At 40.9% G+C, this 22,292-nt stretch overlaps 3 protein-coding genes across 9 annotated transcripts in view; 2 read left to right on the forward strand and 1 right to left on the reverse strand.

Annotated features, from left to right (window-relative positions):
- Window positions 1-7,810, reverse strand: part of LOC101165418 (melanopsin-A) — a 32,746-nt gene extending 24,936 nt beyond the window's left edge. Inside the window, exons 1-2 of one of the 3 annotated variants that reach the window (XM_078931454.1) lie at window positions 7,675-7,810; window positions 4,582-4,760 (exon numbers count right to left, since the gene is read on the reverse strand). In XM_078931454.1, the coding sequence (XP_078787580.1) occupies window positions 4,582-4,728 (147 nt within the window). In that variant the 5' untranslated portion in view covers window positions 4,729-4,760; window positions 7,675-7,810. Of the gene's footprint in view, window positions 1-4,581; window positions 4,835-7,674 lie in introns of those variants that run through there. The other 2 variants (XM_023963602.2, XM_078931455.1) reach the window with 2 other exon arrangements.
- Window positions 7,811-12,303: 4,493 nt separating this feature from the next.
- Window positions 12,304-18,084, forward strand: prorsd1 (prolyl-tRNA synthetase domain containing 1). The gene is made up of 4 exons (XM_004077001.5): window positions 12,304-12,476; window positions 13,722-13,847; window positions 13,918-14,007; window positions 16,181-18,084. Exons 1-4 carry the CDS (start codon window positions 12,396-12,398, stop codon window positions 16,391-16,393), a joined length of 510 nt encoding a protein of 169 aa, XP_004077049.1. The 5' UTR covers window positions 12,304-12,395; the 3' UTR covers window positions 16,394-18,084.
- A 1,278-nt stretch (window positions 18,085-19,362) lies between these two features.
- usp54a (ubiquitin specific peptidase 54a) overlaps window positions 19,363-22,292 on the forward strand; it is a 35,192-nt gene continuing 32,262 nt past the window's right edge. For 3 of the 5 annotated variants that reach the window (XR_013647692.1, XR_013647693.1, XM_078931451.1), the window contains exon 1: window positions 19,401-19,590. The gene's annotated coding sequence lies outside the window, so the exon portion shown is untranslated. Of the gene's footprint in view, window positions 19,591-22,292 lie in introns of all 5 variants that reach the window. The other 2 variants (XM_004077241.5, XM_078931452.1) reach the window with 1 other exon arrangement.

A 22,292-nucleotide genomic window follows, 5' to 3' on the forward strand; every position in this document is an offset into this window, starting at 1 on the left:
TTTATTTGTGACAGCAATGGGGGAGGAGTCCACTTTTGAGCTAAGATTTGGATATATTAATCTGTCCCACCCAAATGTCCAAATTTAGCATGCTGTTCAGGTCGGCGCAACTAATCCTGTTTAACATGCCTGTTCCACTTCAGGTTTAGTTTTCTTTGTTTCAAAATCCTCTGTGACATCAGAGATTATCGCTCCGGTGCTCATGTCTGCAGTCCAACCATGTAGAAGATGAAGAGGCTACAGTCTTCATCACGCTGAGTCTTCAGCAGGATTTCTGTCATCGTCATGGGAGGAATTTAGCCATAACGTCAGTAAAAAAAAAAAACTTGAGTTTTTCCAAATGCAAACTGTTTTGCAAAACAAAAAACCTAAAAACTTTATGAATTGAAACCAGAAACAACGAAGCAAAACAATAAACTTTACTGTCAAAGAGAGAAACACTTCAACAGAAGGTAACTGCTAAAGCAAGGTGTCTGACCCAACAGAACCAGAAGGATCCATAAGATTTGAGCTTTAGTCTTGTCCTGAGGTTCTGGTTCGAAATGGGCAGAACTAGATTTTTTAATCCACAAACACTCACAAGTTAAAAAAGAAGTCACATGTTTGTCCAATGAAGCTGCTGTTAGCAATATAAATATCAAAAGAAGATTAGTGTTTACAGCCACTCTTCACTGGACCAAAACAAAACCCGAAGGAGTCTCTGAGACCAGCAAGTCTCTTCAGCGCTGAGGGGGTTCTCTGACTCCTGACCAAAATTCAATAAAACTGCAGAGTTGAAGCCTTCCATTCCATTAAAGTTCAACTTTTTTTAACTGGAAGCAGATTTCTCAAAAAATAATCTATTGATTCTAATAAACACCTTATTTCTTTACAGCAGACTTAAGTACTGAGAAAAGCTTTTACTTAAGAATTCATTCTAAAAAGAAAAGGGGACATTTCAGCCCATTTCTGTCATCTGTGTGCTTTCACACACGAGCAGCTTCATCTGCTCTAAGACGAGGAGATGCTGCAGGCCAGGCGTGAACGCAAATGAAGTCGACGCAGACACACAAGCACTAAACAGCAAAATAATGCCAAGTGACATTTCATTAGTGGGGCCAACATCAACAGTCACATGACAAGAAGCGACCCATGAGCTGAAGGCGTTTCACTGAACACCACGCCCAAAACAGGGAACACAGAGAAGACAACAGCAGGAAACCCATGTCAGAACATTTCTGAAGCCTTTGTGAGGCTCACTTGTGAATTATTGACCTCTGTGTTTTGGGTCAGAGGCTCTCTTGAATGCTGAACTGTCCTTCAGGAACTCCTGTCCCAGAAAAGTTCAAACAATTGAGAAAATCCTCAGTTCATTTTTTGCTCCTCTTTTGTTGTTGTTAGCTCACATTTGAATCAACTGAATTGAACTAGTTTGCAGCCGAACTGAAAGTTCAACTCCTCTCATCTTAGGATCTATTGTAAAAGCATCTCCAGTGGTCTTTTAACTATGATTATACTGTTTGGAGCCAAAATCAAACAACCTGTGTCATTTTCTGGAATATAGTTCTGCAGAGCAGCAGGAGTTTATTAGAAATCCCCCTCTTTAAATTAAGAGGAAACAGTCAGGATTTCTCGCTTCTGTGGGCGGGACCTCTGGTGTGGAGTAAGCCAACCCCCTTCTCCTTATCCATCAGTTTTTGTGCCAGCTTCCAGCCTCTCACAACCCCAACCTAACCTTTAAGGTGCAACAAAAAAATGGAGAAAAATATTAAAGCTTTCCAGGCATTGAGCAGTTTGGAACCAGATGTCAGCTCAGTCAAGGAAAAGAAAGATCTACATGGGTCTATTTGTCTGCAAGTGGATACATCAGAATGGAGCAGAGCAGGGAGCTTCTGACTTGCAGAGAAAAATGCTACCTGTTAAACAACACGTTAAAAACACCAAAAACACAAATTTCATCATAGTTGTTTTTTAAAGGGAACTAAGGGCAAAAATTGGAATTCCCCATGGTCCTAACAGACAATGGACAGAGTTCTGAAGGTGCTAGAAAGCTGCACACCTTCATCATCAGCTCATCTTCACTGAAGATGGTCCAAAGGCGGCAGAACTTGAGCAGAGATCAATGCCCGGCAGATATTTGATTGACTTCTTTCACAGAAACATGAAAACAATCTGGTCTGAAGAGCAAGAGTCCAGCAGCAAAAACCTGATTTATCAAAAACCATTAAGCAGCTCTGAGCTGCTCATCCATTGATCTGCATGAATCCTTCCCCTTCTCCCACAGTTTTATCCTCCTCTGCTGTGCAGAAAAAGAGAAATCCATCAGATCTCCTCCTTTACCCTGGTTCCTTCACCATGCAGGTTTTCCCCCTTTTTTCTCTTCCTCCTCCCTTTCTTTGTAAACTCCTGCTTTCAGGCGTGTGTTTGGAATAATGTTTGAAAGAAGTCTTTTAGAATAAAAGGAGTTTCAGTCTTACTGTTTCACACCCATTCGTCACGGCTCACTTCACTCATTTAGTGTTTTGGTGTCTCTGGTTCTGCTTCATGCTTCTTTTTACCTAAGTGACGGCCCGAGCAGCAAGTCTCAACTTCTTGATCTTTGTCATCATCCACAGAAGTGACTTCATGGCAGCAGAAATGCTCAGTGACTGTAACAGAATTTTTAATCAACTCTTTATCCAGTAAAAAGAGTTAAAGCCAATTTTTCCTATCTATTTTCCTTTAATCTCTGTAACACTATGTTTTCTGTCTTCTTGTTGTCAGTTTTTGTTCTTGATCGTCTGAAATATTCTTGTCATTGTTCCGTTTTCTTAAACGGTCATTTATTCATTCATGAAATCAGTACATGTGGATATTTTTGCATCCAACCTGGGTCATCCTGGACCCCACACCAAGCCTCTTCACTTGGAGAAGTCTTTCATTTCAGGACAGCTGGACTTTAAAGGCTGATAGAGGGCATTTCTCTGTTCATCTGAGAATTGTCTTTACATCAGAATTCAGGTTATCTTAGGTGTGAAAAAAGTCTTTTAGAGGAACCTTTAAACTCCAGATGTCCCACAGAATATAACCCTGTGTTTATGGCACGGATGAGAACCTCCACAGCTAAGCAGGAAAAAGGAGGCAGGAAGAAGTCGGATCTTAAAGGTTCTGCTGTGAGTCCGACAGGAACCTGCCGGTAAAGCGGCTGAAAGTGGAGCAGCTTTCCGGAGCCCCACACTCCAGCAATCAATGCAGCTTCCATGGATGTTCTGAGAACAAATGTCAATACGAGTTCATTCAGCTGCACCACAGGATCCCCCCCACTGAATCTACCCTCCACCAACCCCTCTGTGGACCCGCACAGCTCCAACAGCGCCCCCGGGAGGACAGACCGAGCTCAGCTTCAATCCATGAACTCACTTCCATCAGACAGCTGATCTTTGAAAAACCATATTAGCCCTTTCATGAACCACTTTGTTCACTTGTTATGAGGAACTTTCATTTTAATAATAATAGATATTTTATCCCACAATGGGGAAATTCTTCTCCGCATTTGACCCATCCCCTGGGGTAGCGGTGAGCTGCAGCCGAACCGCCCTCAGGAAGCAGTAGCGATAAGAGACTTGCCCAAGGGCCCTCACTGGGTGATGTTAATTGCTCGCCATTGATATGGTAACTGCCCCCAGTACCATTGTTCATTCCCCTCCGGGAATTGAATCCTGGATTCCTGCGTGGTAGCCTTTCACCTTACTGACCAAGCACGTGTAGTTGCATTAATCTTTTAAGTACTCAATTTCTTTACATTTACATTAATCTGCTAAGTTTGATGTAAATCAAAACAGAAACTCAAATATTCAGATCTGTAGCAGAAAACAATGGAGGAACGTCAGAGACAGCATCCTTCATGACGATCACAGAGCAACAACTGAAGAGGAGAAACAAACAAAGGCAAACCAAAACAAAACCTGTAATCACAGACACATGAAGAAATCAGCTGAAGGAGGTGAGGATCAGAAGATTTATCGGCTGCTTAACCGTTGTGCTATCCTAGGCACTTTAACATTGGGAGTTGGGTCATCTAGACCCACTAGACAGTGCTCTGAACCTTTTTTCTTCAATGATTTGTGATCTTCAATGGTGTCCATGGATTACATGAAATCTTTCCACTTTTATCCACCTTTGTCATGGTAGGGAGAACATGTCAAAGTGAGGGGGGGTCATCTAAGATAGCACAAGGGTTAAGACCATCTTTCCTTCTAATTGTAACTTTAAAAGGCAAAGTCAGTTCAGACAGTACCCTTCCATAAATCAAACATCTTGAAACATTGTCAAGACAGGTTTTAGTAAACCTTAACTTTTTTATGAACTCTGTGTTTTCTGCAGCTTTTATGATTCCTGCTGTGCCTGAATCAGGTCATTTCAAGTTCTTTTAATGATCCTTCTCCTCCTCATCATCATCATAATCATCATCATCAACTGCGTGTTCAGCATCGGATGAAGAATTTCTAATAATATTTCATCTGAATCTTTGTTTGCATCAAACTTTTTTTTATTTCTCTGAATGAGAAGTCAAAATAAAATAAAAAAACACTTCGCGCGCGTTAAAACGGACCATAAACTCACCGTTGAAGCGGGAAAACGAAGCTCCACAAGGCGTAACGCGTCCGCGGCCGAGCTGCTGGCGCGCGGGGGTGAAGACACCGGCACCGGGGAATGCGAGCCGTGCGCGGCCGTGCAGTTGGCCTCGTGTTTGCCGCAGGAGGTGTCCATCGCGCCGCCTCCTCCTTCTTGCGCGCTGCAGCCTGCAACGAGAGGGAGAGAGTAGCAGCCGTCCCCATGACAACGGGCGGGACAGGTGAGCCTCAGGTGAGTTCCATTTGCGTTTGAACGGTTTATATAAAAATATATATTAATAACAACACACACACGCGCACACACACGCAGCTCTGCATTAAAATGGAAACATTTTTAGATTTCCAAATTGTTATTCGGAACAACTATTCCAGATTAAATACATTAAGGGCTAACCAGATAAACCATAACATATAATGAACATAAAAAAACAATCATCTCGCAAAAGATTTAGCTTAAAACTGTACTCCATCTGCTGACTGCAGCTAACACAAAAACACAATATTTGATTAAATATTTGATCCAGATGATGTTCTTCATTGTCATGGTTTCACAACACATTATAAAGTTATTTAAAGCAGCTAAAAATAAACTGATCTTTGTGTGGATTGCGGTTTTTCTATACTAAACTTAATAAAATGCCTGATTCCATTGCCCCCCAAATGATTAAAAAAATCCTTCTAATTTGACTTATTCGGAGAATTCAAGCAAAGGTTTTCAAATAAAGGGTTTAGGTTCTGGTCTTCACAGACCCAGTTCTCCTCAGAGATGCTCACAACTTCAAGCCATAAGAACTCTGAAGGGGAGACACCAAGGTCAAACCCCACATGACTTTAGCACCAAACATGCCGAACGGATGCCATCAGTAAGTTTAGTGGTCTCCATGGAGACAAACATTCATGGAAAAGATCCACTTCAGGATCTTTGGTGATAACATTTTTAAAATTCCTGAGTGATTTCTGAAGCAGAGCAGCTTCAGCTTTTTTTTTCTTGCAAACTTTATCATTTTAATAAAAGTGAGTCAGACTGCGCACGTGAAAATTGTCGCCTTGGAAACAGCTCAGATCTTTGTCCTCAGATAAATGTCAGTGCTGGAGGACGTCTTGTGTCCTCAGTTTAAGACCACTGTGCAGGCAGACTCGTGCACCCCCGCATAGCAGCCCTGGCCTCCACACGTGCATGCTGCAGTCCAGCACAAACAGGGTGATGGTTCAGAAAATGACAAATATCTCTTCCTGTGTATTTTTTGGTATCTGCAAAGTTTTGATATTTAGTACCATGATGCACTGGGGCTTTTCCTGCCTCAGCTCTCTGAACTCTTCATGTATACTGATGTTGCATTAGCCTGTCTAATCAGTTTTTGATCACCTGTATTTTTTTGAACTGCAAGGTGTCAGCAAGGACAGCTGACATTAATACAAACGTAAAATAAATCAAACCAATCATGAACTGAATATCCATACTGATTCAGTTATGGTCCAGTTTAACAACTGCCACTACTGCTGTTGACTTACATGGTGTCAGTAAAAACTGGACCACTTTTGTTAAAAAAAAAAAAATAGAGGAGGTAGGCATCTTTGTAGACAGAGGGAGAGAGGGAAAGGCGTGTATCTGCATCATATTTGATAAATGCATTCCTCATTGGCATGATCAAAACTTTCTTTGAAAACCCAATGTATATAACGGTCTGTTTTTTACCCTGTAGTGAGTGTATCATCATTCCCCTTGGGGCACTAGAAGGGCTTTTCCTGCTTATGGGGAAAATAACTCATCCATTGTTATTCATTTTCTCAAATGTCTACTTGCTGTTTTGAAAGAATGCAAAGTTTGTTGATAATAATTCTTTATGATAAAATTAAACCATATTAAAAATGTATGGATCAAATTTGAGGCAGATGGTAAATAAGGTGCTTTCTTCCCAAAGGCTCATGTTAAAATTTTTGTATCACAAACTAACATTGTTGTGAGCAAAAACTTACAAATCACCCAACGTACCCTATAGGAACTATCTATATATCATGAAAAATAGATTTTTTGTGTGGATCTAATCAAAGGTTTTTAAAAAAACATCTTAATTAAAAAAAAGACGGTTGGCCCTGACTATGTTCTTAAGAAGGAATTACATTGTTCTGAAAAGGTGATCATGGAGTTTTTGAATGTTTAACAAGATGTTGGAGGATGAGAGAATGCCTGAGGAGTTGAGAAGTGTACTGATACCCATTTTAAGAAGAAAGGAGCCATGCAGAGTTGTAGAAAGTACGGTACAGAGCAATAAAGCGGATGAATCATAGTTCTAGTAAAGAGTTGTGGAAGCACGACCTAAAGTAAAGATGTTAGATGTTTAGGAGATCAATGCAGGGAAGCAGATTGAGATGGTTTGGGCATGCTGAGAATAGGGAAAGGGATTTTTTTTTTGTTTAATAATGCTGGGATTGGAATAACCAGGAAACAAACCTGGAGGATGATGACAGAAGTTCATGGATGTTGGATGAAGGAGCACATGAGGGTGGTTGGTGTGGAAAAGGAGGATACAGATTATAAATTAAGATGGAGACAGATGATTCACAGTGCTAATCTCTGAAGGGAGCAGTTGAAAGATTAAAATATCATTCTCATTTTAATGGCTTTCATCAACTCTGTGCTGAAAATGCTGATTTGTCTACTTTTTGTTCCATTTTTTCTGATCTAAACAGTTTTATTTAGCTGAAAAATGTTCCCTTTAAAATGTTAAATCTCTATTATTGGAGCTAAAAGTAACATTTGAGTCTATTAAATATTACTTCTTAATTCATGTGTTAAGTCTCTATTACCTTGAATATTTTTGCTTTCAAATACAAGGTTATTTCTTTTACAAAAGATTTTTTTAATAAAATTCCTCTTTTGTGAGTGAGGTCATGAAGCCTTAAAGGATTTTTGTCAGCTATTAAAACTATAGTAATAAAGTCAAAGTAATAACAAATATTTTTTTAATTGTTCTTAAATGAAAAGAAAAATGAAAGAAGGAACTAATGCTCCATTATGAAAAACTTCAAGCTAAATTAATCAAATGAGACACAAAAAGTCAAAGAGGAGGACTGCCTCTACCTGCAGGAAGATTTGTTTATCTCCGTTATCTTGTTTCTGGTTTGCTGTGGATCTCAGGATGAGATGTTTTTCAGAATTTGCATCCAGTTAAAGTTCATCTCAGCTTTTTTCGGACCTCAAAAGCTCTGAGTGGAATCTGTGGAGCCAGCAGGAACACCCAGGAATGGGAAAAGGACGCACCGCTGCTGGAGGTGCACCTTTTAAGGGAAGAGGGACACACAAGCAGTGAAGAGGAGCGGCAGGGGCTGCAGGACATGTAGGTCTGTGGGTCGACGCTCCGACAGAAAGCCATTACTCTGATTACCTGCTCACCTGCGGTGGATTAACTCACATCACAGAGAAAATTACATGATGAGGACAAACTGCTCCACATTACAGAAAACAGATAATCCCAAACTCTCAAACGTTTAGTGCAAAAACAAAAGAAGAAATCTTACTTCCAAATGAAGAGCCAGTGGATGTGCAGGAGGATATTTATCCTCTCAACCTCAGCTCTACAGGAACCCCTGAAGCCCTTCAGATCTGATACCAGCTCTTTTGTTTTTATTATTTTTATAAAATATTAGTAATAATGCCTCCACTTCATGCAGAAGTCGTACAATAATTCTCCACAGCAAATGTAATGTGAAGCCGTTTTCCAGTTCTCTCTGCACTGTTTTCTCCTGATTTGCTGACTTAGGTGTCTCCATAGTCTGAATAACTGAACACACCAGGTCCAGGTAGAGCCACCGCTTATGATTCCAGACCACACAATAAACTAACTGCTAACTAACTGTGTTCTAATAAATAAATACATACACAGTTTTCATTCATAAAATTAACATACTTTATTGGGTTTACTGGATTTTTTGAAAAGGGAAAGAAAAAAAATAGAAAGGAGTCTGTTTCTAAGTGAGTGTGTTTCCATCATCTCACTCATCTTGACTCTGGGTGTTTGACAGACGGAAAAGTCTATTCAAGGGTTGTGGAAAGCGGACAAAAGTTCGAAGGAAACATCAGGTGGCCAGTTCAGAAACAAAAGAAGAGAAGAGGAAGAAAAACATTCCAAGGATAAAGGAATTCGGGCGGTGTCCAAAAGTAACACTCGCTAAATACGACCAAATTTACTGTTTGAGGAGAAAAATTCTGAGCAACATTTGCCACATGGATAATGAGGGTTTGCACTTAGTTAGACTAGTCTTGTTAAATAGCTAATTGGTGGATTTCATCTAAGCTCCTCTGCTGTTCTCATATATAGGCAATGCTTTAGTTTGAAACCAGAAGAATATGTCCTTTAGTTTCCATTGATGTTCATTCATGAAGCCAATGGAAAAGACCGGAATTTGTTCATTCATAATTCGTATCAGGGTTGTATTCAGCTCAAAAAACAGTCAAATGTGGCAATTTTTACCAGAGCCAGCCAGCCCTCAAGAAGAAAACATAAACTGATGCGTGTTAAGTGTGAAATCACTTACATTCTTCATCTTAATCATGAATTCAACGTTACAAGTATTTTTTACTTATATGATTAGTGAAGTAAAATCAGTGATATGTTTTGTTCTACTGTTTGTATGTATGCAGACAGACAGGGTTGAGGGCTGGAAGGGGGGGTGAGGGTGAAGTGATGGTGCCGTCCAGTAACTCCACCAGAGCGTCAAACTAGCCAGGACCGCCTCTGGACAAAACACTTCAGGTCAAACCTCTTGATCGCAGGACTTCTGCATGAAAGATCCCCCGGAGGGGGGCGTGTTTGTGTGCGTGTGCACTCATGTGTCTGTTACAAACTAAGACACCACAAAACTGAAACAGCAGCAAGACTGATCAACTGCAGTGAGACTTTAACAGACTAAGGAGCTTAATATTACTGCAGAAAACTTGGAAGTCTTGGAAAGCCAAGAAACTCCAGACTACCTGACTCTAATTCACAAAAACTCACAGGGCCTTATTCTCTCAGGGATGAAGATCTGATGATGATGGTTACAAACTTGAATAAAGGTTGGTGGACCTCCTTCACTCCCACGTCACTACAAAAAAGAAAAGGTTTTAATGAGGAAGGCAAAACTGCTGTAACAGTTAAGTGAGGTGTGGTGGTGTAACTTCAGGTGGGGCTGCCAGCTAATTCTTCTTAACCCTTGTGCTATCGGCACTTTAACGTTGGGAGTCGGGTCATCTAGACCCACTAGACAGTGCTCTGAACCTTTTTTTTTTCAATTGATTTGTTATCTTCTCTGGTGTCCATGGATTACATGAAATCTTTCCACCTTTATCCACCTTTGTCATGGTCATCTAAGATAGCACAAGGGTTAATAAGGCAAACCAGGATTCTTCAGAACCAAACAGACTAATTTGAGAACTTCCATGAAAGGAGGCGCTAACACTTAGTCCTATCACTCAGACTTTAACTGGATCATGAAACGTTCATGACGTTCTCCTGTTTCCTCATAGATGGATCCTTCAGCAACGTGCGGTTAATGTGATGCCTGTCAAAGCTCAGTTTTGTTCTGACAGGTTGGGATCATACTGAGTATCTTCAGCTTTGACCCATTTGGGTTGAATTCTTTATTTACATGAACACAAATGAGACAGAAACTGTGAACTTCTGACCTCTTCTGGGAGAACCTAACGTTCAGTCATGCTTCAGTCTGTGATCAGAAAGGTTCTGAGTTCAAATCCCAGCAGCTTCAAACAACACTTAAGTTAGACGAGCTAAAAGGCAGGCAGAGCCTTCTACACTCTCTTATTTGTCTTGGGATTTTATTCCACATTGTTTCACTCGCGCCTGATTTTAGCTTCTTATCTCGTCTTCACTTTTTCTCTGAACTTCTTTGCTGCAGCTCAGTCATCTCTGAAGATGCTCACTTGGATAAATCCTGGTGCTTTTCAGAAGAGATGGTTCTTGAGAACATGCTGCAGGGAGGACGTTTTTGAAAAAATGTGTACTTGATTGTAAGAGTTTGGTTACATGCTGTATTAGATTGTTTGTAGAATTTCTTTTTGAAAAAGGCATAAATAAGTTTTCCAAAGTAGATTTTTGCATTTCAGCAAATAAAATCCTCATCTAATCTGAGGTTTGGTTTGTAAGGTTTGGATTCTCTCGGAAGGTTTCCTAAGAACCCGGCTCTCAAACAGAATTTATTTTTTAACAATTTATTATTTATTTTGCTTTCAAATTATTGAAACTAAGAAACACAGTCAGATGCTTCCAGCTTTCACGGAAAAACAAAGATTTCTTTATCGTAAATTCTGGAGCAGATATTGATGATCCTAAACATCTCTTCACACAGAATCCTTTAGATCCTTCCTAAAATAATCAGATTATTGCTTTGCTGGTTCCGACTCTCTGACCCAGATCTCTGCTGTTCTCTTTTCTGTTCATTTGTTAATAAAATTAAGCTGATGTAAGTCTGACCTGCTATTGGGCAATGATCTGGGCCATTGGGGGGGGGGGTTCATAAGATTCAGGTGGAAATGCAACCATACTAGACCTGATGATGAGATGATGATACAAATGTTGGGAACTTTCTTCAGACGTGACCACACGGGGGCAGCCTTTCTGCAGGAAGAACACCTGTTTTCCTCTGTGCATAGATTCTCATTCATTCAGGTCGATTCCATCAAAGTAGCGAATAAAAAAGCCAACCACTTAGTTTATCCTCCTATTATTGAAGACATTTCACCTATTCTCAAAGACGGTGTCTCAGTCTTTTTGTATGTGGATAAATGTTTGTGTGTGTCTGTGTGTAGTCTGCATGTGTAACAGTCTGGATCAGAGCACTGAGGAGTAGAACAGCCTCACTTTTAAATTTCTATCAGAAGTTTGCAATGAAAATTTAAAAAATGAAATAATTCATTAATTCGTTACAAGCTTATGTTGATTTTCATCAAGATATTTTATTTTCATGTTACAAACCTGCACACCTGACTGGATAGAAAGTGTCGTGATTTGATAAATCAGATGGTTTTACTAAAATAAAAAAAGTTTTGTATGAGCAAACGTCTTTTTAATCTGACAACTCCATCCAGCCTCCATGCTTGTTTGTTCCTGTGCTAAGTTATGGTGATGCTGGACAATTTTCCAATTAGTGAAGGATGAAGGTCCATCACAGGTCCACTCAAAGACAAGCAACCACACATTCAAATTTAAGAAGTGCTTATGTAGCATGCTTTTGGACTGTGAGAGGAATGGCAGAGTGCCAAGCACACACATGCACAGGGAGAACATGCAAACTGCACACAGAAAGAATCTAGCTGTGATTTGAGCCAGAGCTCTACTCATTGCAACATCAAGCAGCCCAAGATGAGTAAAGATTAAAAATGCAATTATGAGCAGCTCATTCATTCCTGCATACAGCTTTGCTTAGATCCTCTGGGATGGTTTAATAGAGCAAAACGAAGAATCTGGAGAGACATTTGTAAATTGTGCCCCTCTTGTTCTCTAAAAAAATATAATTTACTTAGTTAAAAACTGAAGATTTTAACCAGCTTTTTCCTTTATGGCAAAAACTCTTTAAAAAAGTATTTATTTATGTTTTTCATTTTAGCAAGTAAAGACCTGGATGTGTTTTTATTTGTTTCCTTGTTTAACTGCATTGACTGGTCTGAGTTCCGAAGGCCGCCGCCAGAGGGCGCGGATGCTTCTGCGGGTCGTTTAAGCAACAACAAAACAACCGAGAAGAAACAGTGCGCTCAGGCTGCTTCCAGCGTAGGGTTCGGTTCGGGCTTGGGTTCTGGATTCTGTCAGGATGTCGGAGGACCTGCGAGCGGAACTGGAGAGGTTCCTTCTGCAGTCAAACATCCAGACGACTTGCGTAGAGCACCCGCCGGTAAACCCGAACAAATCAACGTGTGGTACATTCGATTACTGCTCGGAAAATCTATGCACGAAACCACGTTGTCGCGTTTACAGTCTAAAAGGAAAACTGCTACAGAATATAAGCAGAAAAAAATTAATCTTGACAGAAAATTGCGGCTCTAAATTGTATCTTTCAGAGCTCACCGCTCCTATATAACTGTACTGTTCCAGTATAGCACGCGCATAAGCTCGGAAGTGCTACAGACAGGTCAAAGTAACCCAAAAGGAGTCAAATGCGCCAGGATCCCAAACATCCAGGCTGAGTAGAATAGTCAGGACTTTCTTCAGTTTCATACCTGAGAGGGTGCAGTTCTACTTCCTCTTTGAGGCTGCTTTGCAACCCAAAAATGAAACCAAAACACTTAGGCTTTCAAATAATAGGGGGATATTAGAGTTTAAGATTATCAACTTTAATGGAAAACTTCAAAGCTGCAAAAAAATATTCTCACTGTCTCTCAACAAGATAGAGATGTTCTGTTCTTGACCACATTAAAGGGCTAACCATTAAAGTGGAAACTGAAAACCAGATGCCAGCTTCAGCTTGGTCCAACTTTTAAAGTGCAGCAAATAAATTAAGTTAGTGACCATACTACGCCCCATACGATTCGCAAGTTATTAGGGTAGGGTTAGGGTTCAAATACGTGCAGGCAATGCAGCAATGTGCATTTTGGCGCATGTACAACGTGTGGCTACATGAATTTCCATCAAATGTGCTATGTCACTTAAATGTGAATAACGTGCAAATAACATTGACCAAAAATAAAAAACAAGATAAAACCATCACAAAAACTGGTATTGTCCTAATATAATAATTATTGTGAATTTATCATTGGTGCAGCAGCCACTTTGAGTTAATAGCAAATCTATTTAAGTCACATGATTGAGGCAAACGTCTTTACATCTGTCAAGAATGACTCATAAATACCCTTATCCCTCATCTTTATCATCCCACTCTCTCCTTCTCTCTTCTTTTTGTCTGATAAAACAAAGAAAATATATACAAACATAATTAACAGATAAAGTGTAGCCTCAAATAAAAAAGGGGTTTATACAAATATACACCTTGTGTTTTAGAAGATTCACAACCCCCTACTGTAATAGTAAAATCTGTCCAAGGCGGTGCTGCACTTCCTGTTTAGTTAGATTTGACTGCTTAAGCTGCTCCTAACATGTCTTTGTTTACCATCACCCCCACCCCCACCCTGTGCACACGCAGGTGTTCACGGTGGAGGAGATGATGCCTCACCTCCAAGACGTAAGTGGTGCTGTCACAAAGAACCTTTTCCTGAAAGACAAGAAGAAGAAGGGCCTTTGGCTGGTATCGGCTCGCCATGACCACCAGGTCAGCCCTCTTCATGTTGTCGCCTCTTCAGCTGCTATACATGCTCTCATAGGCCTGTGATTGTCTGCAGGTGAACCTTAACGAGCTCGCCAAAAAGCTTGGCGTTGGCAGCGGGAACCTGCGCTTTGCGGATGAAGCTGCTATGTTGGAAAAGCTGAAGGTGAGCTATGATGACTGAGGTAGGAGTCATGGAGTTAACTCTATGATTGTCCTGTTAAGGGTTTCAACTCTTTATATCATGATGATCCTTTCACAGGTAGGGAACTGAACATACAGTGAGGTCAATAAGTATTTGATCACCCTGTGATTTAGCAAGTTCTCCCACTTAGAAAACATGGAGGGGTCTAAAATTTTCATCATAGGTGCATTTCCACAGTGAGAGACAGAATCTGAAGAAACATTCAGAAATCACGTTGTACGATTTTTTTTTAAACAATTTATTTGTATATTACTATGACAAATACGTATTTAATCACTTGATTATCAGATAGATTTCTGACCAGCAAAGACCTGCTGTTCTGCTTTTAAATAGTCCAACTCCACTCTGCTCATGATTCTAAATTAGTGGAACCTGTTTGAGGTGGTTAGCTTGCATAAAGGCACCTGTGCCCCCCACAACCAGTCAGAAGTCTAACTACCAACCAAAGAGCTGTCAAGACACAAGAGACAAAATTGTAGACCTTCACAAAGCTGGAAGTGGCTACAGCCAAGCAGTTTGGTGAGAAAAGAACAACTGTTGGAGCAATTGTCAGAAAATGGAAGAGGCTAATGATGACTGTCAATGTCCCTCGGACTGGGGCCCCTCGCAAGATCTCACCTCGTGGGGTATCGATGATGCTAAGGTGAAGAATCAGCCCAGGACTACACGGGAGGAGCTGGTCAATGACCTGAAGAGAGCTGGGACCACCGTTTCCAAGGCCACTATAAGTAATACATTAAAATGTCATGGTTTAAAATCATGTATCGCACGGAAGGTTCCCCTGCTGAAGTCAGCCCATGTCAAGGCCCGTCTGAAGTTTGCCAATGACCATCTTGATGACCCAGAGGTGTCATGGGAGAAAGTCTGGTGGTCAGATGAGACCAAAATAGAACTTTTTGGTCTTAACTCCATTCGGTGTGTTTGGAGGAGGAAGTAGGAGGAGCATCATCCCAAGAACACCATACCTACAGTGAAGCACGGGGGTGGAAGCATCATTCTCTGGGGGTGTTTTTCTGCACAGGGGACAGGACGACTGCACTATATTAAGGAGAGGATGAACGAGGCTCTGTATTGTGAGATATTGGGCAAAAACCTCCTTACCTCAGTCAGAGCGTTGAAGATGGGTCATGGCTGGGTCTTTCAGCATGACAATGACCCGAAACACACAGCCAAGAAAACCAAGGAGTGGCTCCGTAAGCATATCAAGGTTCTGGAGTGGCCTAGCCAGTCTCCAGACCTAAATCCAATAGAGAATCTTTGGAGGGAGCTGAAACTCCGTGTTGCTCAGCGACAGCCCCGAACCCTGACAGATCTAGAGAAGATCTGTATGGAGGAGTGGGCCAAAATCCCTGCTGCAGTGTGTAGAAACCTAGTGAAGAACTACAGGAACCGTTTGACCTCTGTAATTGTTAACAAAGGCTTCTGTACCAAATATTAAAGTTGTTTCATTTAAGTGATCAAATACTTATTTGTCACAGTAATATACAAATAATTTGTTTTTAAAAATTGTACAATGTGATTCCTGAATGTTTCTTCAGATTCTGTCTCTCACTGTGGAAATGCACCTATGATGAAAAATTTAGACCCTTCCATGTTTTCTAAGTGGGAGAACTTGCTAAATCACAGGGTGATCAAATACTTATTGACCTCACTGTATACCAGGTATTTTCAGGAACCCTATTAATGTTCAATAAAAATCAATTTTTTTTAAATAGAAAAAATAAAGCAGTAAAGAAATGTTTTTAGCACCAGCCAAAGGTGGGCCCTTGCTCCATACTAAAACAAGCTTTCTGTTGTGACAGGTGAATTTCTGCATTTTCAAGCCAGCAAACGAAAAACAGAAAATTATTTTTTATTATTTTTAAAATGAAGCTGAATTTAATTTATTAGGCTTCATGTTTATAAATGAACATGTTGGTGATTGGTTACATTTTCCTGTCAGCAGGAGGTGCTGTGTGACCTTCAGAACCATTGATCTAATTTGGGTTTGAACTTGTTTTGGTGCCAGAATCAATTAAACTGCTCCTCTTTGTGTTTCCTGAACCCTCTTTGGATGCCCTGGCGTGCTGTGTTTCATTATGAGTACTTTTGTTTAGGGCGTTGTGATTCACTTCCTGTTCTGGCTTCATGACAGGTGGGTCAGGGTTGTGCCACGGCGCTTGCTTTACTCTTCGACAAGGACCAGAGCGTAAAGTTCATTTTGGACCGGGACCTGGTGGAAGGGGGTCATGAGAGGATCTATTTCCACCCCATGACCAACAGCGCCACCATGGGGCTGCGGCCAGACGACCTGCTGCGCTTCCTCAAGGAGACAGGACATGAACCCATCCTGGAGAGCTTTGATTAAAGCAGGACCTGGACTGGGTTGGCTTAGATCCACTTTGCTTGGTTTTAAAATGAGTCTAATTGTGTTGAAACGTGAACTTGAAGTTCTGCTGAACAACGAGATAAAACTTTTTTAAAAGCCTCCAGTCCACTCCAGCTGGACTCAGTCAGGAGCAGGTCTGCCATCTCACATCAGAACCCGACCCAGCATGAGAGATTTGTATTGAGCATCGCACTCTCCAGCAAGGACCAACAGGTGGCGCTGTTTGTGCATGCTATTAAATTGTTACAATAATGAAGAGACCCTGAACCAAATCAGGAGTCTGTTTCCATCACTGCCTGTAGTTCTATTGTAGTTTTTCCATTTTCATCTCTGTTGTTATAAAACTTCTCAGAACATTTTTACTCAGAAGACAATTCAGCCTCAAAAGGAGATTTTTAAATTTCGCAGCAAAAACGTTATCTTTGACCCCCTCCTCAGCATCATTAAAACATCCTGGGTGCATAAACTTGCGAGACTAAACGCCACCCATGACTCCATAATGGTCACCATGGTAACTGCATCAGAATGAGGCCAGTGAGTGTCATGAAGAAAAAAAGTACAGATTACAGCATGGAGACTGGAGGAAGTGTCTGGTCACGTGACCTATTGGTTTGCATGTAAAATCAGTTTTCAGCTCTGTGGTTGAGGCCTTTATAACAGATATGACACCAAACAGAAGGTCAGCAATGATATTAAAAAATAGTTGCTGATTTTTTTCTAGCTTAAGGAATTTATTGTCAGAAACCAGAGCCCCACACACACACACACACACACACTTTATTGTACTATTTCCTTCCTTTTGAATGTAAAAAATAGATTTTTACTGTCGGTAACATTGTCATGTATATCAAGTGCCTTATAATCACACTCCTAACAATTTTTACTATTCCCAAGAGCAACAGTGAAGCAAACCATGTCAAGGCTGGCTTGCAGGGGTCCCTGATATTTGGAGTTTACCTGTTGGACTAATCTGGCTTCATGTGCTTAAACTTGCTTCAGACAGGAAGTCTTTTTCCCATTGGGTTTGATGGACTGCTAATGATACATAAAGCTACTATCACATCACCCTCAGCAACATGCATTCAAGTGGCCACTTCCAATGAAAACTCTATGTAAATGTGCCAGGTTTTGGGGTTCCACGTTCAAAAACGGTGGCATTTACGGCGTTTTTCCTGGTGAATTATGATACATTTTGCTTTCCATACAAACTCTCATGTTCACGCGTAACTATGGACATTTTAAGATGGTTTTCTGGATATACGTACAAAATACATGACCATTGAGCTTGCTTTGAAAGATAAACCAGGTCGAACAATGACCAACCAGGAACTCTGATTTGGTCGTGCCAGATGGGTAGTGCATTCTTGAAGACGCGTTTAGCCCATGGTGTTCACACAGGACAAGCAGGGAGGGGATTCTTTTTATTTTTCTACTGTTTACTGGTGCTTGTTCCCCACCCATAGTTGGAAAAGGATAAGTGCCAAATGTCAAAGCGGTGCAAATTTTGCTCCAGGTTTTTTCTTTCACAGCTCCATTTTAATAAATACAAGATTGGTGTCATAGAATTCCAGCCGGGCTCAAACCGCAATTTTTAATTTCTCCTCTATGATCAATGTTCAAACAGTTGACACTTCTGTAAATTAAAAAAGTACGTGTTTTCTGACTTGAAATTGATGCACGAATCACATCCGGTGTGTATGCAGCATTAGAACGCGAGTGAAACGGCTGCTGTTCTTTATCAGAGCAAGATTTCAGACTGCAGAAACTTCACTCAAATCCCACTTTCAAAATATGTATATTTATTTTTCACGGGGAGGGGGAGGGGTTACTTTACAAACAGAGGGAGGTGTGTGTGAGAACCCTGATTCTGCATTTGTAATGAGGGCATTGTGCTATTGTTGTACCAAATTAGCAAATGAATGATGGTAATTCAGACGTGCTATTCCCAGGAATTCTTTCACAGACTTGGAGGCTGTGTGTGTTTGTGCGTGCGTGCATGCAGTGGTGGGGGCGTGCATGTGTGTGTGACAAAAACTTGTTTTTCCTGAGTGAGCGTCAGTAAACCGGCTCTGAGGTTCTGGTGAATGCAGAAGGAGGCCTTCAGGAAGATCTTTGTTGACTGATTCTTGCTTCTTTCCTGTCACACCTGTGACACCTGCATACCATACGCTCTCCATCAGCCTGGGTTCCTGCAGATCCATCACCACAGCGATGGGACCGTCTGGTTGCTAGGGGAGACGAACCAGAAATAATCTGTCAAGGAAACAAGTTTGCATATTGTGTAGGCTACTGCCTGATGATGTCATTGGTTTCTGCAGGTTCATATATAAAGAGGTCCAGTCTTTGGTTCTGTTCTGAGATGTCTGAGTATGAAAGCAAACCATGCAGATCTAGGATAACAGTATTCCAGCTCCTTTGGCCTTCCCCAAAAATGTTCTGGATGCCCCAGGAAATTTCACCTCTCTATGAATGAATGAATGATTGAATGAATGAAACTTCATTTCTATAGGCCTTGCTAATGCCTTAAGAGTAACAAAGAGCTTTACAATAAAAATACTGATAAGAGGAACATTTTAAAATTGACTGAATTTTAAAGAAACAACAGGCTTAAATTACAACGAGCGATAAAATACATAAAAACCGACTTGAATTCAGTCAATGGTCCAGTTCTCTTATACAGTCAATGGGCCAGTCGACTGTAGCTCCTACTTTACATCTACATGCTTTTTCCAATGGCAACTTTGTCTGCTCCTGATTCACAACAATTTGAAAAAAGAAATAATCAGAAATACAATTTGAACCTTAAGTTTTCTTTAAATATGTCCTCCATCATAAAAACACTATTCTCATCGCAGTGCGAAAATGGAAATGTAGAAAGGAGGAAACAGAACTCACCTGTGCGCTCAGGGACGGCGGCCCCTTTAAGAAAAGCAGGAAGTGCAGACAGCGGGCAGGAGGGGGGTGGGGAGGCGCGCTTCGAGGAAACAGGTGTGCGCGCGCTGACAGGATGATGTCATTGTCCAGCTGAATCACCTGAGAGACGCCGGGAGAACAGAGCAGGAGAAGGGAACGGAGGAGCTGCTTTTTTTTTTTTAACCTGGTGGGGGGAATCAGAGCGAAGAGGTAGAGCTGCAGCCAGAGAAGGAGGAGGAGGAGGTCAGCTCCGCATCGTCAAGGTGAGGAAGACCTGCAGAGGGTGAAGCAGAACCGAACCGGAACCTGCAGGACTGTGTTTAAGGAGAAGTCAGAGCTTCTGCATTTGATGTTAGCGGGTCAGTTTACATGTTTAGGTGTCCAGCAGGTTGAAAGTAAACTTAGAGCAGAAAAAGCAGAGTTGAGGAGATGACATCTTCAGGACAAACTTTCAGAAGCTCCAATCTGTTCCTGCTGTGGGGTGGGGGGAGTGTAGAGGAAATGGAGGATGAGCTGGAGGAGCTCAGACATTTGAGATGTTCAGGAAATGATAGTTTACATCAGAAACTGCTGTTTGTTTCTGTACTGTAGTCTGTGTTTTCAGTGCTCTGGACTGAAGTGAGCCTTCCCTTCTGCAAAGTACATTTAAATAAAAAGTTTTTTTTTCTGTCAGTAAAATGTTTTTTTCACATTAATAAAGTTCTCATGGAGATGTATTGCTTGAAGCATCATGCTTCTGTGTTAAGTAGACTACCAGCTGTGTGTGTGGTTAGGGTCAATCCCAAGGCCTGTCTGGTTTTTGGTCTGCTTTGCTTCCACACAAGGCGCTCCCAGAAGGCAACCAAAAACGGACACCGACTAACCCTCCTGCAAAAATCACGCTGTTCCTCCTGTTCTCTGTCTGAAATAAGCTTTGATCAGTAAAAGCATTGCTATCATAAATGAAGAAAGACCAACCAGCTCTGGACTAGACCAGAACCAGACAAAGACCTATCAGACCGAGTTAGTGTGGTGTCACCCACAGAAAACCCTTCCAGCTTCAACCAAATGAAGTCAATTCAGTCTAATTTTTTTTTTATGATGCGTACGTTGTCACATGGGAACCAGAAATCGTCGCTAGGCAATGATTGGTCAGTGTGAGTCATGTCTGCTATGACAACCACTCTCGCCAATCATAAGTGAGATTCTTGGTAGTCCACACTCTTACTGCTTGAAAGCAGGCTCAGAAGATTCTGTCAGACATTTGGAGCGTTCGACAAAAGTTCACATAATTGTATTGAGGCATTTGATTGGCTAGTTTATAACTTGAACTACAGAAGAAATATCATGGACAAAATTAGGATTATCAAGAACATGTAAAAAAAAAAAAAGTACCAGGGCTGACAAATCTAGCCAATGAGTAATAGCTGTTTATTTCTCTTTAGACATTTATGGGATTTTGGCCTCTTGGAACTGGGGGGGGGGTCGGTCTGTCTGGTTCTCGTAAATGGTCAGTAGTGTAAAGGCTCGCCTCCCTCCCCAAAAAATTATTGGATGAGTCAATCAGGGAGGTACCTATTCTTTGGTATGACCAGACCATAGATTAGAACCAATAGTATTACTGACCCCAAAGCTTTTACTTTCACAAACATCTTGTGTCACCTGCAGAAGAAAACCCACTGCAGTCTCCTGGAAGCCTCACCTGTCTCCTGGTTGCTTCTGTGGAAACTGCAGAGGATGTATTTCTTTATTTCTTTCACAGGTGAGCAGAAATGTCCAGGACAGCTGTGAGTCATTGTTTGTGTTACAATCACATGGTCGGCACAGTAAACAGTATAGCGTAATGGAGGAAGACACGAAGATGTTATTGCTCATCAGCCGTCACATGACAAAACCTGTGATGTTCAGCTGCTTCAGCCGTGCTCAAACAGATCAACGCTTAGAAGTTTGTGTTTTCACCGCTCCTGTGGCTTATTACTCAGCTCAAACTCTGAAGATACTGCAAAAATATAAAGCCTGACAATAACCACAAGCACCAACAAGAAAACATTAATATGAAGACAACGTGGAAGGAAAAGTGTTGTGACTAACCTAGAAAAAATTCATTAGAAGGTTTAACATTAGAGACAAAAGATAAAGTTGTCCTGAAACTGCTGTTTTGTTTGGGGCACCGGAAAAGAATACAGAGCTGCTTTAGTTAGGTTCTTTTAAAACACCTTGATGAGGGGGTGGCAACCAAGCTGAAGAAAGGGGATGGCACCTGTTTTACATGAAGGTAAACAGGAATTGGTGCACTTGAGAAGTAGGTTGTTCATTGGTGAACTAAACTGACTAAAGTTACCATTGGTTTTAAATGTGCCTCAGTCTGGAAGTCAAAGAGTTTAAGAGAAAAACTAATGTTTGTTCACCTTATTCCCGTCATGGTGCGCCACAGCAAAATCATCTTTCCTTGTCTCACACAGAATTTTATGGCAGATGCCCTTTCTGACACAACCCTGTATTTTCAAGGCACAGGGAGCATGTCACTGGAATTAGCTCATTGCACGCCCTGGGAAGCAAACCCAGGTTTCCTGTGTGACACCCAGCGCACTGAGATAACCAGCCGCCATAGACGGAAAACAATATCGTAATTAAAAGTGAACTGAAATGAAGAAATGCTAAAATCAAAACATATTTTATAGATAAATAGTTGAAAATCCAGTAATATCATTTTCAATTTGCACATTCTGTTGAATGCTTTATATATTATTGTCAGAATATGCCAATTATTGTGATTGTCAATCCAACATCATTGTAGGTTGCAGCCGTACTCATAATGTGATTTGAAATTTGATTTGAAATGGTTTATTTCAAGCGATCAGTAAAGACAATGATGAACCTAGGATATTTAGACATATTAATAAATATTGCTTGAAAGAGAGTGGAAGGAAGCAAACTTATGTAATCCCACCCCATTATACCGTAACCATTTTATAACATTATTTAT

Source organism: Oryzias latipes, chromosome 15 (assembly GCF_053564925.1).
Source record: "Oryzias latipes strain Hd-rR chromosome 15, Olatipes_Hd-rR_3.1".
In the NCBI taxonomy this organism is placed as follows: domain Eukaryota; kingdom Metazoa; phylum Chordata; class Actinopteri; order Beloniformes; family Adrianichthyidae; genus Oryzias; species Oryzias latipes.

Coding starts and splice junctions, on each gene's coding strand:
- prorsd1 (XM_004077001.5), top strand. CDS start 12,396: ATGTCGGAGGACCTGCGAGCGGAACTGGAGAGGTTCCTTCTGCAGTCA. Junction 12,477..13,721: donor CTTGCGTAGAGCACCCGCCG/GTAAACCCGAAC, acceptor GTGCACACGCAG/GTGTTCACGGTGGAGGAGAT. Junction 13,848..13,917: donor CGGCTCGCCATGACCACCAG/GTCAGCCCTCTT, acceptor GATTGTCTGCAG/GTGAACCTTAACGAGCTCGC.